This window comes from Patella vulgata, chromosome 7 (genome assembly GCF_932274485.2).
Source record: "Patella vulgata chromosome 7, xgPatVulg1.2, whole genome shotgun sequence".
Taxonomy (NCBI): domain Eukaryota; kingdom Metazoa; phylum Mollusca; class Gastropoda; family Patellidae; genus Patella; species Patella vulgata.
This window is the reverse complement of record NC_065885.2, coordinates 45767885-45790425: the sequence shown is the minus strand read 5'-3', so window position 1 is coordinate 45790425 and position 22541 is coordinate 45767885. Positions and strand designations below refer to the sequence as shown.

The following is a 22541-nucleotide window of genomic DNA, read 5'->3' as shown; positions in this document are numbered from 1 at the left end:
CTCTAGGGCTGAACTCGCTGTGAAAACTGTTAAACGTATGCTCGTAGATAACACATCTGTGACAGGCTCTTTAGAAAGTGACAAATTTCAGCGAGCGTTACTTGTCTACAGAAACTCTATTGATTAGTGTTGAAAATCGGATCGAGATTTGTGATCCGAATACTTTTGTTTGCTATCCAAATACTATTCGGATAATTCGGAAACGTGAAATTCTTGAACAAAATCACATCAAAAGTTCATATACTCATAATTTCTTACTTCAATGTTTATGAGTGTCTGGGTATGCCGAGTATGAAATCTTACTTTCGATTTGCAAATTGTTTGAGCCGCGAAGAAAACAAGCGGCTGCCAGGCAGAATACACCCACATTTTCGAGAGATGGATAGAGAACAAGCTAAAAAAAAAAAGAAGTGATTTTTCCTACAATCAAGGGCCATAATTCAGGAAGTTACGGTCCGATATGCGCAAATATCGAAAGGAACCGAGATCTTTGGGTTATAAACTTACATTTCAAGTTTCAACAAAATTGGATAAAAATTGTGACCTCTATAGGGTCCACAAGCTAAAAACGTGATTTTTCGTACAATCAGGGGCCATAATCCATGAAGTTTCGATCCGATACATGCTAATATCGAAAGCAGCCGAGATCTTTTAGGAATAAACCTATATTTCAAGTTTCGTCAAAATCGGGTAAGAATTGTGACCTGTAGAGAGTCCACAAACAATTGTGGACGGACGGACAGGGGCGACGGCATAACACGTCCACATGAAAATGTGGGCGTATAAAAATGTGCCTACCTTTAGCCGCAATTATTAAAGATACATTATGGTAGATAAGGTAGAGAGATGGCAGTTCCCGCTATAATAGTTAAAAACTAGATAGTGTAAAGGTAATTTGCTGAAAATTTCAGTCAAATTGATCCACTATGAGCCGAGAAAGAAGCGTGTGAAATTTTTGCATAGTCTCGGTCATCATTACTAAAATCATTAATATAAACAGCATAGTCTCGATTATCCACTTTTTTTGATTTGATTATCAATAGCCGTTAGCGGCATATAGGAATCTAATCCAGCCAACATCGAAGGCTAGCCTTGACATCCAGAGTTTATTATGGTCTGGATAAGTTAATTAATGTCTAATTGATAATTTAGATAACATTTCCGGCCTAAAGAAAGACTTGTAATAAGCAGATTTTGCTCTTGCATAATGCATGTTTAAGACTATACATGATATCCAAAAAAATCAACGAGGTGGATAAATTTGTGTATAACTACTCCCGTAATCCGCGGCTCTCCCACTTATCATTTTTGCTCAATCAACACGAATGAAAAAAGTAAAATAAAAACATCTAACATTTATTCCGCCAAGGTCGTTTGCCTCATTCTGATAATCTACTGCTATTGAACTAATCATCAAGTGAGAATAGGCCTATACGTGACCTAGGTCGTTATGAATAAATTTCACTGCGGGAAGTCTAAACACAGTGTTAACTTGTATCCCGTAAACCCAAGAAGTAGCTTCTATCTAGCTTAAACCAGCGTGAGGAATGAATGAATATTTTTTTATTTAGACTTCTGTTTTCGTTGCACTGCATTATTATTTTTATTAGTTACTATCACTAAATAATACGCGTGATATTAACATTTATGCTCAAAGCTGCGTACGTGATCAATAGCATTGGGGAAAATTTCAAAGTAATCAGATGTAAAAATGGCTAAATAATAGCATGGAATGTCAGAAGACTGTAACGGATAGTAAAATGATTCGGATAACCCTTATTTTGTATCCGTTAACAGATATCCGAATAGTAGTTTCAACACTACTATTGATCCAGAAACGAAGGCTTCACCAGCACTGATCCTGTTTGGCCGACCTAATCGTGATCCAATTCCGATATTGATGGGCCGTTATCAACCACATGAGACTTGGAAGGAGTTACTGTTTCATCGTGAGAGGGCATTGGCGAAGCGCCACTCTAGGGAACATGAAAAGTGGACAGAACATACTCATAAATTACCCCCACTGCAGATTGGAGACCACGTATTTATTCAAAATCTTGTTGGAAACCAGCCCAGGTGATGGGAGCGCACAGGTGTCATGATTGAGGTGCGGCAATTTCACCAATATGTGGTGAGAGTTGATGGAACGGGTAGGGTTACCCTACGTAACAGACAGTACTTGAGAAAGTTCACTCCATTTCTCAGTAAGCCAGCTGATCTTCCTGTGAAAGCAGTTGAGTTAAAGTGTCCCAAATCAACATCTCTAACCCATGAACATATACAACATCCAAAGTTGTTACCAGCACCTAATCCTATGGAGTTTACCATCCCTGATGCAACAATGGAACCTGATTTGCTTCCACCACAACAAACCCTGGATCCAGCCGTCAAGACCGATACAACCCCACCAGTCCAGGTGGTACAACCCCGACTGTCTACTCTAATGAACTAGGACACTGGAGGGCCAAAGATCCCACGAGCATTAGCTAGGTTGCAACCACACAACACCGCAGGAGAAAAAGAACTGTTACCACCTAGGCATGCTGGTCGCAAGTCTAATTAATTTTACCGATGGTTAAAATCGCTGCGTTGATTATTAATATACTGATAAGAAACATTTAGAGACATTACGTGTTCTAAAATCTAATCAGAACTATTTGGAAGACATTTTAGTGACATTGTGTTATTTCTTGTAATTGGAAATAATTTTTAGTAATCAGTTTTTCACGTAACCTCAAAAACTTGCCCTTAGGAAGGGAGATAACTGTCATGTCTACTTTCAGATCTTAGTGGACATCCTTTTCCATTTTCCACATATAAATTTAGTTAACTTATTTTACAACAGGACTCACAAACCTTAAAGCTTGGAGGGGAGGAGAGAATTCTTGTAATTTGATACATTGACTGATTCTTGAATAACTTTAAAATTTGTGTGATTTATGTAATTGAACGTATTTTGTAATGTTGTCATTATGGAAAAGTATTCCATCCTTTAAGATGATCAATAAATCAATAAGAGGAAAGTAAAGACTTTATTTAATAAGCGTAGTTTCGTTCCTTTTTTCGTAAAACCCGGACGATACCCGGTCCCTAGTGATCAGTAGCCTCATGTATATTGTATCGAATTATAATATTAATTACTTGTCCAAGTCCTGATATAGAACTATATACCAGAGTAAGGTATTGTATCGGTTACTAAATAAAGTAACTAATATAGAGCGAAGCTCTACAGCATCGCGCAAAGCGCGGTGCTTGAGCAAAGCTCTTTTCCGGTAACACTGGAGCGTAACTGAAATTGTCACCCACAGACTGTTGATTAAAAAAAAATTCAGACCGGAACCGGATACACTGGGCAAAACTGGCAATGCGCATGTCAACTTACGCGCCTCATAGAACTATTTCTATGACGCGTCTAATCAATGACGTCACATATTTTTGACGTCAATGAAAATAATTCTCACACTTTTTTGTTCTTTTTTAAAAAACAAAATTAATGTATACAATTTAGATCTAAATGAAAATCAATTTGGAAAAACTAAATTATTTAACATTTTTTGTATCACTTGAGAAAATTAATTATGAAGGTTTTATATTTGACAATAATCAGCTTCGCTCTACTCAGGCAATGCCTGTTACATATTATACCAGTAGCCTATAGAGCTACCCTCCTTCATCTCGAGAAAAAAAATTGAGAGATGTGGTAAATAGTATTATTACACGTAGCTAGCTTGTCTACCAATCATGACCGGTCACCTACCATTTGTAACAATTTGGAATCTCCAATTCTTCAGGTGAAAATTCAACTTCTAGAGTAAAGTTAGATATAACTGTACTGTAATAAGGCAAGAGCACCTTAGGTGTATTCAATTTCGCACTTTTTACAAATCTTGGCAACAAGAAAACAAATAAAAAAAAACAAGTTAACCAAATCACAGTTGCCGCCATTTTTGTTCTTTCTTGTTTGAAGAACAGATAGACCATTCATTGTTGGTTAACACTCTTTCGTAGCCAATACAAAGTGACAGGCATCATAGCCACTAGACCAGAATGATTGACAGCTGTCAGCTTTCACCTTCGAAATATCAAGGGAAATAATTTGAACAACCGGGGGGCAGACCACATTGACTACTACTTAAATGTTAAAAACCGTTTACCGGCTATTCCAGGCCAGGGGTTTAAAGTAGAAAAATAAACTAATATAGCCTTATTTATATCGCTAACTTTGACAATCTGTCACCCATAACGCCATTAATCCCGCCCCCAATATACACAAAAAAGTGACGAAAAAAATAAATATTCTATACACCCCCCAACACCGTATTTATATCGTAGATTGGCTCTCACAGCAGCAGGATTTTTTTAACATTTCGATTGGCCCCAAGACACGATTTTGTATTTAGATTCGTGTCACAGCAGGAATTTCTTCATTGGTCCCAACCACAGGATTTTTTTAGGTTATCCCTCACGGCAGGGATTTTGCTCAGATTAATCTCCAGCGGGATTTTTCTGTACTGATTTATATTAGTTCAGATTGGCCCTCACAGCAGGATGTTCTATAGGTTGGTCCCAACAGTAATATTTTCTATAGATTACTATCACAGCATATTTATTACTATTACAGCATATTTATTAATATAACAGCATATTTATTACTATTATTTATTACTTTTACAGCATATTTATTACTATTACAGCATATTTATAGTGCACCCTTTCATATACCGTGTTCAGGTGCACTTTACAAACTGGCAATGTAACCATATATAAAAACCAAAACAAAACAAACCAACAAGCAAAATTATGGACATATTATCAGTCGCATACTGTGTCAGTTAAATCCTGTTTAAATAAACGTGTTAAGTTGTTTTTTAAAAGAATATAAAGATGTACACTATTTTATACTAAATGGAAGATTATTTCATAAAACAGGCAATTAAAAACTAAAAGAGTCCCGGCGATAAGAGACAAATAAAACAGGGTTGGCCTTGAAAAGTAGTTTATCTTAGGCCCTATATTAGGCTATGAATGTTCGGCGCATCAGAATTTTTCGTCACAATAGCAATTACAACAGAATGGCTTTTCAGCTTGGTTCACACAGTAGGATTTTCTATACATGTAGATTGGTTCCAACAGCACCATTCTCTGGTATCCTTCCGCTTCAAAATCATGGCGGCATTTTTCAACAGCTAAGAAAATTAAAGTGAAATTTATCATCTACACCGCTTAAAAATGGCAGAAAACGATTCGAATCGGTAAAAAAAACCATTTATAAACATTATGTGTGTAGTGATTTTGGCCGGTTTCGGTAAACCGCCTGGATGGCGGAGACTACCCGCTGTTCCGGTAAGCCATCTGGTTGATGGAGACTACCCGCTGATATGGTCTCAGACTAGCAATTATTTGCCCATTGACTTCAATGTTAAATGACTGTAACATCACAGGCTGTAGCTTTTTGCTCAACATTCCGTTGGTTCCAATCTTTATAGGCACAATGGGGACAACATTTGGCAATCTCCTCATCATAATTTTGTAGGGGGTTGACCATTTAGATTTTTTGCTACACGGATTTGAAGTTGACAGGGGTGAAAATCTCACTTCCGACACAATTACACCCCCTATCCCTCCGCTGTAATATCATCAGTATTACCCAAAACTGCTATGAAATTGCAAATTTGATCCCTTTTCTCCAATTCTAGACCAAAAAGTCAACCCAAAAATGCAGGAAGAGGGGAGAAAAAAATAAAGGTCCATCATGAAATAAGGGGAAATAATTACTAGTCTTAGTCCATAGAAGCACGGGTCCGCCGGCGAGTGGACACTTTGACTTTTGGATGCTAACAAGGTGACTTGGATTTATAGTTTATGCGGACGCCTTAGACGCCAAGCTGGGAGCTTGGTATATATTATTTATATATATATTCCCTCGGACACTACAAATGGTAGTACCGGATAAAAATTAATTACTAAATCTTTTTCGTTAATGAACGGGAGAGGAAAATATAATAAAATTATTTATAGTTTTAGGTTAAAATAAAGATTGTTTATTTTATTATTGTTTTGTGAATCTAAGTGTGAAGGGTTGTGTTTGTGAGCGTGTTTCGCAGGTCCAAACACAACTCATTAACACCTTCTCGTAAATTTGTTTACATAACGCACGTGTGCAGTGACTGCACGTGCAACTATATTATAGCCGGTCTATACCCGACATAGTACACGTGGTATAATTTTGTCAACAGTTGATAACTAGACAATAAGTAAGTTATTCTATAGTAATTATTAGCTTTATTTAATAGGTTCTATTTAAATGATTAGGGAGTTATTTAAAGGGACATTATGTCTTGTAAATTAAATGTAAATAATTGTTCATATGAACAATTGTGTGACGCTGAAGTCAGTCCAGCAGCTGCCGAGAAAATATGTGACGCTCGACAGGCTATAGGTAGGGTGACCCACCATAAATAAATATCTCCAAATATCTCGACAATTACGCCACAATATTTATATATATGCCAAGCCTCAAATCAGTTTCACACAATTATAGTCACTAAATAAACGACCATGTTGTACTTAATAAGCTATGACCATTAATCATCTATAAATAATAGACTGAAAACTGGTTCAAAGTGTCGTCCATAACATCCAGACACTTTTGAGTAAAAGATAGGTTACGTGCCCTTGTTTTGAAATTAGTCTCGCTTAACCAGTCTATCGACCATTCTACGTCTGATTGACAGGTCGGGATAATCAAGACTACTTTTTTACGAAACATAACAGAAAGCTAGAACAAGAAATTGAATTTAGAAATAAGCACTTTAGGCAATTCAACAATTGTTTTAAGAAACCTGTAAAAGTAAAATGAAACTACTGATAGTATCATGTTCCTGCTAACGAAAGTGATTCAGAGATATTATTTGTACTAAACCAAAAGATGCCGCTCTTAACGGTACAGTTAATCATAAAGCAATTTAAAAAACAAAACAAACGTAATTTCTAAAGCTGTAATAACCAAAAAGCTAAATTTTACTGCTATTTAAAATCGTCAACAATAGATTTTTTACGGCTGTAATAGTTGATATATTTGTAGAGAATTGCACGTGCCATGGCTATTTTTTGACTCAAAGAGAGTGCGGGGTAGTCAGAAATCAGTTCGAGACACGCAACTGAAGCGTGCACATTTAGCCGTGTCGAGACCAACTTTCTGTAGAGTGCACGGGTCACCCTACTATAGGAAATATCGATAGGGAAGAGTTAGAGCAAATTCCTGAGGTGTTGAGTTTGTCGGCCTCAGTGTTCTTGTTCAGAGGACGTTTCTAACATATTTAAAACAAAAATGGCAAAGTCGTGGCCGAGGTTTCTCTTGATTGAGAGCCCCTCTACTGACTTATCCAAAGTCTCACCATTTTTGATAGCTAAGGGCATTGCCGGCTTGGCCGGTGAGCCCAAGGCTATTAAAAAATGGAACACTCTTGATAAAATGTGCTAAGGAGCAGCATGCTACCATGCTTCTTAAGTCAACAACATTGGCAGACATTCCTATCAAGGTGTCTCCACATAGATCATTAAATTTTAGTAGAGGCGTTATTCGCTGTCGGGATCTTGAAGGCAGCAGTGAGGATGAACTGGTAGAATACCTTTCTTCTCAAGGCGTCCAACAAGTTAAAAGAATTAGTGTACGCCGAGGAGATAAGGTGATTCCTACAAGCACCTATATCCTCACTTTTAATCGTCCCGACATACCGAAGTCAATCAAGGCAGGTTATTTAAATATACCTGTTGATTCTTATATTTCCAACCCTCTTCGCTGCTATAAATGTCAGAAATTTGGACACAGCAAGACCGTCTGCAGGGGCAAAGACACCTGCGCTCGTTGTGGTCACCTCAGAGGTGGAAGTTGCATAAGGCCGATTGGGCTCTTTTCGAATCTTTGTGTCTCTTCTCTTTTGATACAAAGGAGTTAGAAGATGCAGATGAGCCCATGGCCTTATTCACTTCAATTCTTCAAGATGTGGCTGAGCAGGCGATTCCAAAAACCACGACTACACCAAAACGTTTCAATAAACCATGGTACAACGATGACTGCAAATCCGCTCTTAAAGAGCGTGATCGCATCCTGAGGCGATTAAAGAACCATCCTTCCATGGAGAATATTGCGGCATACCAGATGGTCCGGGCGAAGGCTCGTAGAACCATACGTCAAGCAAAGAAATCTTCATGGCAAGGTTACGTCTCAAGGATTAATTCCCGTACCACATCTAAGTCGGTATGGGATAGGATTCGTAGGATTAAAGGTAAAAGTAGTGCATTATCAGTTAATCATTTAAATGTTGATAATACCACCTTAACAACATTTCCTGATATTGCTAATTCTCTGGCCAGTACTTTTTCATCTAATTCATCATCCAATTTCTCCCCCGATGCCTTTCGAGGCATTAGACAACAACAGGAGAAAAGGCGACTTAATTTCAAGTCCCGCAATGATGAATGCTATAATGATACCTTTTCCATTGCAGAGCTTCGGGATTCGCTAAAGCGAGCTCGAGATACTGCAACTGGGTCAGATGAAATACACTACCAAATTCTTAAACATTTACCTTTTTCCACTCTCTTAATTTTACTGGATCTTTTTAACCGGATTTGGGTTGATGGGAAATTCCCCCCTTCGTGGCATGAAGCCACAATAATTCCCATCCCTAAACCCGGTAAAGATCATACGAATCCTACCAATTATCGTCCGATCGCTTTAACTAGCTGTATTTGCAAAACCATGGAGAGATTGATCAATCGAAGGCTTGTTTGGTACCTTGAGTCCAACAACCTCATTACAGACCTCCAATGTGGATTTCGGTCCCAAAGGAGCACTCTTGATCATCTCGTTAGACTTGAAACGTTTGTCAGGGACGCTTACATCCAGAAGCAACATTTAGTTGCAATATTTTTTGATCTGGAGAAAGCATATGATACAACGTGGAAACACGGTATCATGCGCGACCTCCATAACCTCGGCCAACGAGGTCGCTTACCTATCCCAGCGTGCCTTAAACCAGGTACAAACGGCGCTCTTTATGTTGATGACTTTCAGATGTGCTCTGGTTCTACAGACATGCGGATAGTCGAACGTAAGTTGCAGCTTTGTTTGAATTCACTTCAACAATGGGCAACCGAAAATGGATTTCGTTTTTCGAAATCCAAGACTGTCTGCATGCATTTCTGTCAGAAACGAGGTTTGCATCCTGATCCAGAACTTTTCTTGGATGGCAACCGCCTTCCAGTTGTGGATGGAACCAAATTTCTGGGGCTGATATTTGATAAATTGTCATTTATCCCCCACATTAAAAACCTAAAAAAGATATGTCTGAAAGCCCTCAACCTATTGAGAGTCTTATCAAATACTGACTGGGGAGCAGACCGTAAGGTCTTGCTCAGATTATATCGAGCATTAATAAGATCAAAACTCGATTATGGGTGTATTGTGTATGGGTCTGCCCGCGAGTCTTATCTCAAAGAGCTCGACACCATACACAACCAGGGACTTAGAATCAGTTTAGGAGCATTTCGTACATCTCCAGTGGAAAGTTTATACGTCGAGGCGCACGAGCTCTCATTGCACAACAGACGTGATAAACTTGGCCTGCAGTATGCTACGAAAATTGCATCACTTCCAAATCATATTTCATATAATACCATATTTAGACCTTATCATGAGCATTTCATCATTTGGTATTCGCATACAACCCCTCATGTCGGAGGCTGGTATCAGCCTTGACAGTATTGCGAAAACCCCTTTCTTTAGGTCTCCGCCGTGGGCTATATCTCTCCCAAAGATCGATTTCGATCTGACTCAACATAAGAAGAAAGATACTAGCTCGACGGTGTTCCAATCTCTTTTTAGAGAGCTAAGGTCTAAATATGGTGATTATGCTCCTATTTACACAGATGGTTCTAAAGATGGTGATCGGGTGGCTTCGGCTACAGTGACGCCAACTGAGACCATTTCTGTGTGTCTTCCACCTGCTGCTTCAATATTTACAGCTGAGCTCCAGGCCATTCTTCAGACTTTGGAGTTCATTCAATCATCACATTTACTACAGCACATCACCTTTACTGATTCTCTGTCCTCGCTTCAAGCAATTAACAATAAACAGCTTGAACACCCATTAGTAGCAGATGTTTATCGTCTGCTACTATCTTACGAGTTGAGCAGCAAGGGCATTGTCTTTTGCTGGCTCCCCAGTCACGTTGATATAAGGGGGAATGATCAAACAGATTTTGCTGCCAAAGCTGCTTTAGATCTTCCCCAATCACCCTTTTTAATACCATATAAAGATTTTAAATCATGTATAAATCATTTTATTTATGACCGCTGGCAACGGTCTTGGGATCTTGCAGGCACAAATAAACTTCATCATATCAAGCCTCTCTTAGGAGATTGGCCAAGCTCCTATAGAACCAACAGGAGGGATGAAGTTGTTTTGTGTCGCTCTCGCATTGGTCATACTTTTTTAACTCACTTTTTCATCTTGAAACGAGAGCCTCAACCAGAATGTGAACACTGTCATGTTCCTTTGACGGTGAAGCACATTTTGATCGAGTGCAAGTATCTTGGAAATATTAGATCTAAATATTACCGTTGCCAGACATTACATCATTTATTTGCTCAACCGGAGCTATATTGTGAGATACTAAACTTTTTAAAAGAGACAAAATTTTATTATAAGTTTTAACTGTATATATATATATATATGTATCCTATCTTCTTTCTTTTTAATTGTTTATATTCATAAAGTATTTGATATTTATTTTTAATTTTATATATTATCTATATTTGTTTTTATTTATGGATATAAATATATTTCTGTAATTTCTTTTATTTTGTCTTGAATTTTTCACCATATGTTTGGCGCAATATAGCCCGGTTGGAGCTGACTTGCCATAAAACCACATTTCATTCATTCATTCTTTTCCATCGGGGATCTGCCTGATTTTTTAAGTCAAAGCAAGGTTGTGGTGTATGTGTGAAGGGGGTACACCTCTCTATTACCAGCATGTAGTCACCAGAAGTAAAAAGGCACTGCTGGCGCTTCAATGCGCATTTTAAATCACCAAAGTCGGAATCATTGGGAAGAAAATTGTGTTTCAATACCCTAATCCGAAAATGGACAGTGTGAAGAGAAAGATCTAACCATCAACATAATTACCAGAAGACTGATCTAACCCACACATAGCTTTGTTATGCAAAATGCATTTTCAGAAATAACAGTGATCTAACCCACTTACATCAGACTTGTTTTATAAGCAAAAGGAGCCAGAGTATTTTGTAATGATGTTCTATTAAACAATCTATAAATAACTTTGTTCTATTAATAGATATCAGTTAGAACAATAGTGCATATCAATCGTCATGAATTCTTTAATCAAACATGTACTATTCAGATCATTGTCAGATCTGGTTTATATTTGATGTGAAATATTGTATTAGTGCTTCCAATGTAAGGAGTTCAAATATACCTTTCAGTCCTTTATGTTTCAAGTGGGAAGCTGAATCAAGAACATCATTGCAAGAATATTTTAATTCAAATGAGCTAATTAAATCCTTAAATTTTCAAACTACCAATGACATTAATGACATTAACAACTTTGTATTACAACTTGAAACAGTTCTGAAAACTGGTTGCTTAAAATGTTTAAAACCTAGAATACTCAAGAAAAGGAATAAAAATGCTAAACCATGGTTTGAAACATCATGTGTACAAATGAGAAGACGTCTGTCGCAATATGCTAAAACTTTTGAAAAATTTCATAATGACCCAGCGGTACGTCAAACATATTATAAGTTAAAACGTGAGTACACGAAACTGATTAAATCTAAAAAGCGTGAATTCAAAGATGAATTACTTACTAAACTTGAGCATTTAGATAAGTCTAATCCAAAAGTCTTCTGAGACGTTATCAGTAAACTTGATGATTTGGCTAAAAACAAACAAGATCAATCAACTCTTCTTGATTCCGAAACCATGAAATCTCACTTCCAGGACTTGGGTAAAATAGATGCAAATTCTACTGATTCTTTCGATAATAACTTCATGATTGATATCAAACAAAAACTGAAAGATCTGGAACAAACAGGAGCTTATTCTAATACGTTAAATGAGCCTATTAGTCTCAAGGAGGTTCACATTCACATTACAAAATTAAAGAGTGGGAAGAGTGAAGGATTAGACGGAATAAGCAATGAAATTATTAAGGCGCTTAAAACCCATATCTCACCAAAGTTAGTGGAAATATTTAATAGTTGCGTAAGGCATGGTTTTTTTCCCACATAGATGGGTAGAAGGTTATATTGTACCGATCCCTAAGGTCAAATCTCCGCAGAGTGCGAATGATTTTAGAGGTCTTACAATAACAAGCTGTATTGGAAAGTTATTTATTAGTATATTAACTGAGAGGTTAACCCAGTTTTTAAATAGTGTTAATGTTCCCTCTAACTTCCAGTGTGGCTTTAGAAAACATTATAAAACCTCTGACAATATCTTAATTTTAAGAGCTTTAATTGATAAGTGTTTCAAGAAGAATAGATGCCTTTATGTTTGTTTCATAGATTTTAATAAAAGCCTTTGATAGAGTTTGGAGAGAAGGTCTTTTCTACAAATTATTAGATTTAGGTGTAAATGGTAATGTTTATAAATTTTTTAAAAATATGTTTCATAATAGCCAACTACAAGTCAAAGTTGGAAATACACTAAGTGAAACGTTTATGAATGAAGTAGGCGTCATGCAAGGAAATAACCTTAGTCCCTTATTATTCAACATCTTTATTGACAAGCTCCCATATATACTATTCAAAAAAAGTAGGGGATATTTGATTTTTAAGTGTTATTAAAGTCACCTAATGAAACTGACGAAGAAACAAATGACAAAATGAAATGAAGTTCACATTCATCGATTTATTCCAAATGATCGTTAGACTAAGTAAGGCACAGACTGACCATTATAAGGGTAAAATGATACCCGGGGTCAAACAGCAAAGTTACCACAGCATCACAACAAAGTCAGTAACGGGTAAATCCTCCTCTGTTTGCCAAACAAGCATTGATCCGACGTGGCATACTCCTAATGAGACGTCTAAGGTCATTTTGGTCCAGAATGTCCCATTCCTGTTGCAACGCAGCAGCAAGTTCTTGGACATTGGCAGGACGTTGTTGACGTTGACGTAACCTCTGTCCAAGCATGTCCCAGACATGCTCGATGGGGGAGAGGTCGGGACTCAGTGCTGGCCAAGGTAATGTGGTGATGTTCTGTTGTTGGAGGTAACCTGTAACGATCCTGGCCCTGTGACATCTTGCGTTGTCATCCTGGAAGATGAAACGGCGGCCATGACGTCGTGCGAACGGCACAACATGGACTGCCAAGATGTTGTCCCGGTAGTACTGGCCTGTAACACGCCCTGCAACAACATGTAAAGCCGTTCTTCCAGCAACAGTGATGCCTCCCCACACCATAACAGAACCACCCCCAAATCGATCATGTCTGATGACGTTAACGTCTTGGAAGCGCTCGTTTCGACGACGCCACACCCTCCTACGTCTGTCCAAAAAATCAACAGTGAACCTTGACTCATCTGAAAACATCACATTGCTCCAGCGTCGATTATCCCAGTGTTGACGATCCCTACACCAACGACGTCTTGCCTGAATGTGATGATCTCTCAAACAAGGGATCACGCGAGGACGTCGGGCGCGAAGGTGACCCCTATGCAGTCGATTCCGAATCGTCTGGCCACTCACTCTCACACCAGTGTCTGTTTGAAGACGAGCGCTGATCTGATTTGCTGTGATGACACGATTTCTCAAGGCCAAGGTACGGATAAATCGATCCTGGGCTTGAGTTGTCGCCCTTGGTCGACCTGAGCGTGGTCTGTCCTGTACAGATTGTGTATCACGGTATCTGGACCATAGCCTGCTTATGACAGACTGAGAAACATTCATCGTCCGCGCCACAACCGCCTGTGTTGTGCCGATCTGTAGCATGCCAAGGGCACGTAACCTTTCATTTTGGGTAAGCCGACGCATATCAAAATTTGTTTTCTGGTCACTAAAACAATTAAACTGATGTTTCCACCCTGGAATTCAATGCCACAATGACTGTAACATTCAAAGTCAGAGTCGTGCAAATCTTGGGTTGGACCCCCATGATGATCCCAAGCATCACCTGCATTCCATGCGGTAGCTATTGGTGCGTTTGGGCGTCACATGTAACTGGAAATGTTTCTTCTGTTAGGTTCTATAGTGACTTTTTTCGTAGTCATTTGCATATTTTAGTATTATGCCCCCAAAATCAAATATCCCCTACTTTTTTTGAATAGTATATATTTTAAATCATTCTATTGATGTCCCGAAATTAAATGATACCCCTGTTCCGGCATTATTATATGCTGATGATATTATTTTGTTTTCTTTATCAAGTAGTGGTTTACAAACCTCATTAAATATAGTTGATAAATATTGCAAGCAATGGAGACTTAAAATTTAATAAAATTAACATTAAAAAACACAGGTAATGATTTTTAATAAATCAGGAAGAAAACTTTTTGACAAATTCAATATTAATGGAAACTGCCTAGATATTGTTCAAGAATACAAATACTTAGGTGTAATTATACGATGTTCTGGTTCTTTAACCAGAGGCGTTGACAATTTAAACGATAAAGCATTGAAAGCATTTTTCAAAATTTTAAAAGCCTTTTCAAATTTTGATGTATCTTTGAACATTAAATTAAAACTATTTGATATCCTAGTCAAACCCATTCTATTATATGGATGCGATTCCTGGGGCGATCATATTACATCCAACCATACAAACTGTTACAAGCTTGAAAAGCTGCAGTTAAATCTTTGTAAACACTTTTTGCATGTTCATAATAAAACTTCAAACTCTGCTGTATTAGCTGTAGTTGGTCGGTTCCCGATTCTTCTTGATGTTAAATACAGGTTGGTCAAGACATAAATCGAATCAAAATCAAAACAAGCCAACCCCCTACTTCAGTCTGCTCTGGACGAAATGAAAAATGTCAGCAGTAAATGGAGTAATCAAATTAGATATGTTTTAGAGGAGACTGGACTGGATGGATTGTATGAACAACCTATCTCTCAGTCTTTCAATACAGACGCTTTTCTACAGATGTTCAAACAAAGACTGAGGTATATTTATGTTCAGTCTTGGAAATATATTGAAAAAGGACAAACTGTTAAGTACTTAAATAATTGCCTTAAAACTAACACAAAAATGATTTTTATTATAAAAGTAAGACAAATTATGATACTGAGAAATACCTGGATCTACCAGATGAACAAAAACGCCAGGCACTGGGCCAGTTTAGACTCAGTGCACATAAGCTTGAAATAGAGACAGGAAGGCATAAAAAAAACTTTTGTCCACAGGGATAAGAGGACCTGTAAAAATTGTACTAGCGGAGAAGTAGAAGATGAAACGCACGTTCTTCTCCATTGTTCCGCCCACAATAATCTTCGAAAAAAGTTTTTAAGTCGTCACATTAAAACTAGTTTGAATGATTCTATTATGCATATAATGAACGATGATAAATGTATACAAGATGTTGCAACATTCGTATATGAAATTTTAAAGAACAGACATTAAATACCATTTGCTATGTAAGGCCTAATATAATATACCTTAAAAGCATTAGTAATATAATTTAATATACTTTTAGAAACCTCTGTAAACCCTATTCTATGTTTGATGTTTATTATTGTATTGTACTTTGTATTGTATGCTTTACCATAATTAGGCCGCATTCCATGGGCACAAATTGTCGTTACAAAAATATTTTCGTTCCTACAAATCCGGTTTAGAAGAAACTTTGTCAACTTATAGTTCATATAGAGATATTCGTTTGTTGTAATGTTCTCCCAAAAATTTCATAGTTCTTCGGTGATATTCTTCTTTGAAATCCGGACTATTTATTGATAGTAAAATTCATAGTGCGCGAGGTCACTGGACAGAATTCAGCGTTGTTCGCCGCGGCACGTGATCGCTTTTTCCACAATCGACCAATCACGTTATTGTCTACATTCGCGTGTGTTGTTGGTAAACACAAAATGGCGTGCTTCACGAGGCACACATTGCAGTTATACTTGTAGAAGCTACACGAAATGGCGACAAAGGCTCAATTAACTTGTATTGTTCACTTAGACAGTATTAATAAGGGAGGTGCAGAACCCTTTACAAACACAAGTTGAGACAAATGTTGTGAGGTAGCTATAGACTGGTTTCAATTAGACCAATCCATATTGCAGAATAATTCGATACAAATGGATTTATTACGAAGGATATTATATTGAAGATACAGTCGGCAGTGGTTATGGATTTCACCCAACGTTTTATAGATGTTTTAAGAACAAAACAGTTCAAAGATGCGAGAAAGAAAGAGAGTGAGAAGTAGAGTCTGCATTCAGTCCAACCGAAACTAAAACTGTCACCACATACAGAGTGTTACTGTGAAGTAGTCATAATATATTTTACCAAACATTATTTAACAACTGACTGTTAGTATATTAATCATTCGACAAAAATAACAATTCACTCATGACATAATATTTTTAAAAACGGTTTCACCAAACCTTCAACAAGATATGGCCACTTCTATTCCAACTAGTAGAAGTAATAAATAAATGTAATAAAGGTGCATCATATATAGGCTACATGATTTCATGTGTACATGTTAAACCATTCGCCACCCACCCTCCATATTAAATAGATGTCTTTGTAAATTATGTATGTTATAGTTATACAGTGTATTGAGTATAAATATCTGTACAGTGTATTTCAATTTATGTATTAAATAAATGTATATGAAAATATTATCTATTAAGAAATATTGGTATTTATATTATGAAATATTTATATAAATAAATATCATTTGATACATAATATATCAAAATTCAAATGTTCATTTTGGCCATTATGACCCTAATGTTTTGGCCTTTATGTAGTTATGACCAAAATGTTTGACCGTTATAACCAAATACTTAAGCCATTTTGGTTTAGGGCCTTTATGTCCATACCCCCTACTACTAGGCCTAGTACTTCAACAACTTTAAAAACTAAAAGTGTGTCTCATTCACCCCTACTCCATCATTAATCTTACCAAAGGAATCACATCATGGTGCAGTACCTGTTACTACATCATCAGAGTTAATGAAGTCAGTTTTATCAGAGATCTGTATAATTTGCAAGAAAAAATCCAAGTATGTTCGAGCGGGGCAACACAAAAGAGGGACAACTTAGTCCAGTACGAAATAAAAACAGCATTTTTATTATTTTATTTAAAGCACCAATAACACTTTTGCTGTTTTGTTTAGTCCCATGAAACAAATACCGGTAGCCTTATTCTAACTACTAAATGAGTTAGTGTCTTACTCTTAGTGTATTTCCTCCATTAAATTGTATTTTATTCATCTTAGGTGATCAAAAATATTTTTTCAAATCAAAGGTAATTAGTTTTGGATTTGATTGACTACATGTACAGTATCTGTTATAATCAGAATATTTATTAATCAGCAGCAAGATTCGAACATTGAAAGTGTGTTGGTCACTTTTATCGATGATTACATGTACACTATGTCATAGGTGAGCCCCATATTGATGGGGGGGGGGGGGGGCATCTGGTTCATTCGCAATTGCAGACAAAACCCATTTTTCTATATGACAATGAAATTTGACAGCTTTTAATTACAGTGTCAAGTGTTATTTGAATTCATATATCTATTGTAAGCTTATACATTGTAGTTGCAAAATTTTATTTCGTCCATATGGGCTTTTCCCTGACAATTCTGAGCTAGTTCAAATTATTTAAGCATTTATTCTTAATATTTCTGCAACTTTTTAACAGTATCTCAATCTTTATTTCAAAATATGTTTTTTCATTCTTAATCTTAGCTATACACTAGCCTATCCATGATCATTATTAAGACAGCAGGCTAGACAGGTTTTAAGTATGTTGTTATGTAAAATGAATGATTTTATTAGAATTACACTTATAGAAGCAGTGACCTTGTATTCTCTGTAATCTCCCTTGATATTAAGGCATTTTTTCTAGTGAATCGACCGGTCCAATATCCTTAATCAGTGTCGAAAAAACCTGACTGACTGCCACATTTTATGTCAGTGTGATCAAAATACCTTTTTGTGGCTCTCATACACCACTTCTCTACACGTATGGGGCGATTTTTGGGTTCATTTGATCTCTGTTCGTCCGGATTTGCAAGGAAAATCGTGCACATGGCTTTGTTTACAAATGCGATGACCTGGCACTTGACCCCAGAATTTTTGACCGCAACCCCGCAAGCGCGACCGCTGATTGGCAAAATTTTAAATAGCTGCGCAGGATCCAACTCACATCTACGCAAATATGGCTCCGCACTATAAAGAAATAAGTCATCGATTTCTGGCCTATTTCGAGCTTGAACTATGAAATTGACAAATTTTATTGGAGAACTTTGTTCACATATTGATTGCACGATTATTGATAGTCCGATTTGTAGACCGGTTTAGCGGGAGCGAAGGTGACAAGATTTTCACCCCGAGAATTCGGCCTAAATCGTGTATATATCATGCAGTTGTGTAACAAAGCATTATTATTATTATTATTATTATCAGGAATTTCGTGAGATTATCCATCACAGCAGAATTATTCGGCAGAATAGCCACTACAACAGACATTTTTTTTGTCAGAATAGCTATCGCAGCAGAATTTTCTATAGAATGGTCCCAGCAATTGGAATTGTGATTAGATTATTCAGTAGAGCAGGAATTGTCGTAAGATTATCCACCACAAGAAAAAACCAGCGGCTGCCAGGCAGGATACGCCCACGTTTTCGAGAGATGGATAGAGAACAAGCTAAAGAGAAAGTGATTTTTCCTACATTCAAGGGCCATATTTCAGGAAGTTACGGTCCGATATGCGCGAATATCGAAAGGAACCGAGATCTTTGGGTTATAAACTTACATTTCAAGTTTCAACAAAATCGGATAAAAATTGTGACCTCTACAGGGTCCACAACCTTGATATACCATATTTTTACGCTATTTGAGAACGAAGGGCGGCCATTTTGTCTGTCAGTTTTGGGCCGATTTTCACGAAATTCGAACTCAGCCGTCCTTATGGTGTAACCGTGATATAATAATAGGGTTTTTTTTAAAAATCGGATAAAAAATAGGGTCCACAAGCTAAAAACGTGATTTTTCGTACAATCAGGGGCCATAATTCAGGAAGTTACGGTCCGATATGCGCGAATATCAAAAGGAACCGAGATCTTTGGGTTATAAACTTAGATTTCAAGTTTCAACAAAATCGGATAAAAATTGTGACCTCTATAGGGTCCACAAGCTAAAAACGTGATTTTTCATACAATCAGGGGCCATAATTCATGAAGTTTCGATCCGATACATGCCAATATCGAAAGCAGCCGAGATCTTTTGGGGATAAACCTATATTTCAAGTTTCGTCAAAATCGGATAAGAATTGTGACCTGTAGAGAGTCCACAAACAATTGTGGACGGACAGGGGCGACGGCATAATACGTCCACATAAAAATGTGGGCGTATAAAAATCATCACAATAGCCATTACACCAGAATTTTCGTCACAATAGCCATTACACCAGAATGGCTTTTCAGCTTGGTTCCCACAGTAGGATTTTCTATAGATTGGTTCCAACAGCACCATTTTTCTTTAGAATATCCATTATATCAGGAATTTCGTGAGATTATCCATCACAGTAGAAATATTCGGCAGAATAGCCACTACACCAGAGTAATTTTTTTGTCAGAATAGCTCTCCCGTCAAAAGGCAAAACCTAGTAACTAGTAGTAACTCACTTTTTTCTTATTTTGAGAAAACAAAGGAAAACGTAATGAATGAATATTAAACCCCAGCTCATCCATTGATTTGACTATTGAGTTACTAGGTTTTGCTGTGGTATACGAGGCAAATAGAGGAAGTTGCTAGGTTGTGCCATGGGTGTAACTGCTTACAAAATCAAAAGATTGGAATATCTAGTACAACAACAGGAAGCACATACCCAAGTAACTACAAATTTGGTCCTAACTCAATTTTGATAAAAAAGTGAGTTACTTATAGGTTTTGCCTTTTGACGGGAGAGCTATCGCAGCAGAATTTTCTATAGAATGGTCCCAGCAATTGGAATTGTGATTAGAGTATTCAGCAGAGCAGGAATTGTCGTTGTGCTTCCTCTAAGGAATTAAACATCTTTGTTGGCAGGTCCGTCGCCATAGCTGGCAGTTCGTCGCCATATTTCTCTGCTCTGAATAATATCCAGAAAGCGACCTTCACCGATCATGTCAAGGCGTGGTTAGAATTTTTATTTACCGCCTACAAATACGTTAGAATGTCTGTTCATTTAGCTATTGGTAGCCCCCCCCCCCCTTTTTTTATGTTTTTACTAGGTGCGATATAGCATCAACCTTTATTGTTGGGCTGATGTCAGCGGACGTTACGTTGAGCGGACGTTTTATGACCCTCATCGTCGAAAGCCGCGGTTAACAAAACACAATCTGAAATCCGTCCTAGAAAGCAGTGTCAATTCTGTTTTACCAAACGGCCACTGCTATTTTATTTTCTTGAGCCACTAAATACATGACATGGAATTAAAGAGTGTTTATCCCTCTTTCATGTGGCACCATAGATTATTTCTGAAAGCCCTCGATTCAGTCTTAAATCCCCCCCCCCTCTTTTATGTCGATAATCATACCAAACGTCTGCTGTTTCATGTTCTTGAGCCACTCATTACATGGCATGGAATTAAAGAGTGTTTATCCCTCTTTCATGTTGCAACATAGCTTATTCTATAAAATCCTCGTCATAGTCTGAAATACGTCCGAAAAGACCCCCCACCCCCACATACTCTTTCTTTGTGAACTGTGCTTTACCAAACTACCGCTACTATTTCATTTTCTTGGGCCACGCAATATTTGGCATAGAATGAAAGAGTGTTTATCCCTCTTTCATGTGGCACCATAGATTATTGTTGAAAGTCCTCAGCATAATCTGAAATCCGTGCTAGGAAAGCAGTAACCCCCCCCCCCCCCCCGTCGTGTTTGTCAATTCTGTTTTACCAAACGGCCGCTGCTATTTTATTTTCTTGAGCCACTCAATATATGGCATGGATTTAAAGAGTGTTCATCCCTCTTTCATGTGGCACCATAGATTATTTCTGAAAGCCCCCGATTCAGTCTTAAATCCGTCCCAGGAAAGCTGCCCCCCCCCCTCTTTTATGTCCCTAATCAAACCAAACGTCCGCTGTTTCATATTCTTGAGCCACTCAATACATGGCATGGAATATTAAAGAGTGTTTATCCCTCTTTCATGTTACAACAGCTTATTCTTTAAAATTCACGTCATAGTCTGAAATACTTCCGAAAAGTCCCCCCCCCCCACTATTTCTTTGTGAACTGTGCTTTACCAAACGTCCGCTGCTGTTTCATTTTCTTGAGCCACGCAATACTTGGCATAGAATGAAAGAGTGGTTACCCCTCTATCATGTGGCACCATAGATTATTCTTGAAAGTCCTCAGCATAATCCGAAATCCGTCATAGGATTGAATTGAGTGGCTCAAGAACATGAAACAGCAGAAGTTTGGTATGATTATGGACATAAACGAGAGGGTGGGGGGGAAGCTTTCCTGGGACGGATTTAAGACTGAATCGAGGGCTTTCACAAATAATCTATGGTGCCACATGAAAGTGGGATAAATACTCTTTATTTCCATGCCATGTATTTATTTAGTGGCTCAAGAAAATAAAATAGGAGCGACCTTGGTAAAACAGAATTGACAAACAAGACGTAGGAGGGGGTAGGGGATACTGCTTTCCTAGGACGGATTTCAGATTATGTTGAGGACTTTCAAGAATAAGCTATGGTGCCACATGAAAGAGGGATAACAACTCTTTCATTCTATGCCAAATATTGCGTGGTTCAAGAAAATGAAATAGTAGCGGTAGTTTGGTAAAGCACAGTTCACAAAGAAAGAGTAGGGGGGGGGGGGGTCGGACGTATTTCAGACTATGACGAGTATTTTAAAGAATAAACTATGTTGCAACATGAAAGAGGGATAAACACTCTTTAATTCCATGCCATGTAATGAGTGGCTCAAGAACATGAAACAGCAGACGTTTGGTAGATAAGATAAGATAAGATTTTATTGTATCATTGCATCCACCAAGGACAGCATACATGATTATGGAAATAAAAGAGGGGGAGGGGCAGCTTTCCTGGGACGGATTTAAGACTGAATCGAGGGCTTTCAGAAATAATCTATGGTGCCACATGAAAGAGGGATAAACACTCTTTAATTCCATGTCATGTATTTAGTGGCTCAAGAAAATAAAATAGCAGCGGCCGTTTGGTAAAACAGAATTGACAAACAAGACGTGTGTGTGTGTGTGTGTGGGGGGGGGGGGGGTACTGCTTTCCTAGGACGGATTTCAGATTATATTGAGGACTTTCA

The 22541-nt window shown here is 37.7% G+C and overlaps 1 protein-coding gene across 2 annotated transcripts in view; it reads right to left on the bottom strand.

Annotated features, from left to right (window-relative positions):
• Positions 1-4017, bottom strand: part of LOC126828350 (nuclear pore membrane glycoprotein 210) — a 398410-nt gene extending 394393 nt beyond the window's left edge. The window contains exon 1 of one of the 2 annotated variants that reach the window (XM_050558068.2): positions 3758-4017. In XM_050558068.2, coding sequence (XP_050414025.1) covers positions 3758-3981 — 224 coding nt within the window. In that variant the 5' untranslated portion in view covers positions 3982-4017. The remainder of the gene's footprint in view (positions 1-3757) is intronic. The other variant, XM_050558065.2, reaches the window with a different exon arrangement.
• Between the last annotated feature and the right edge of the window lie 18524 nt (positions 4018-22541).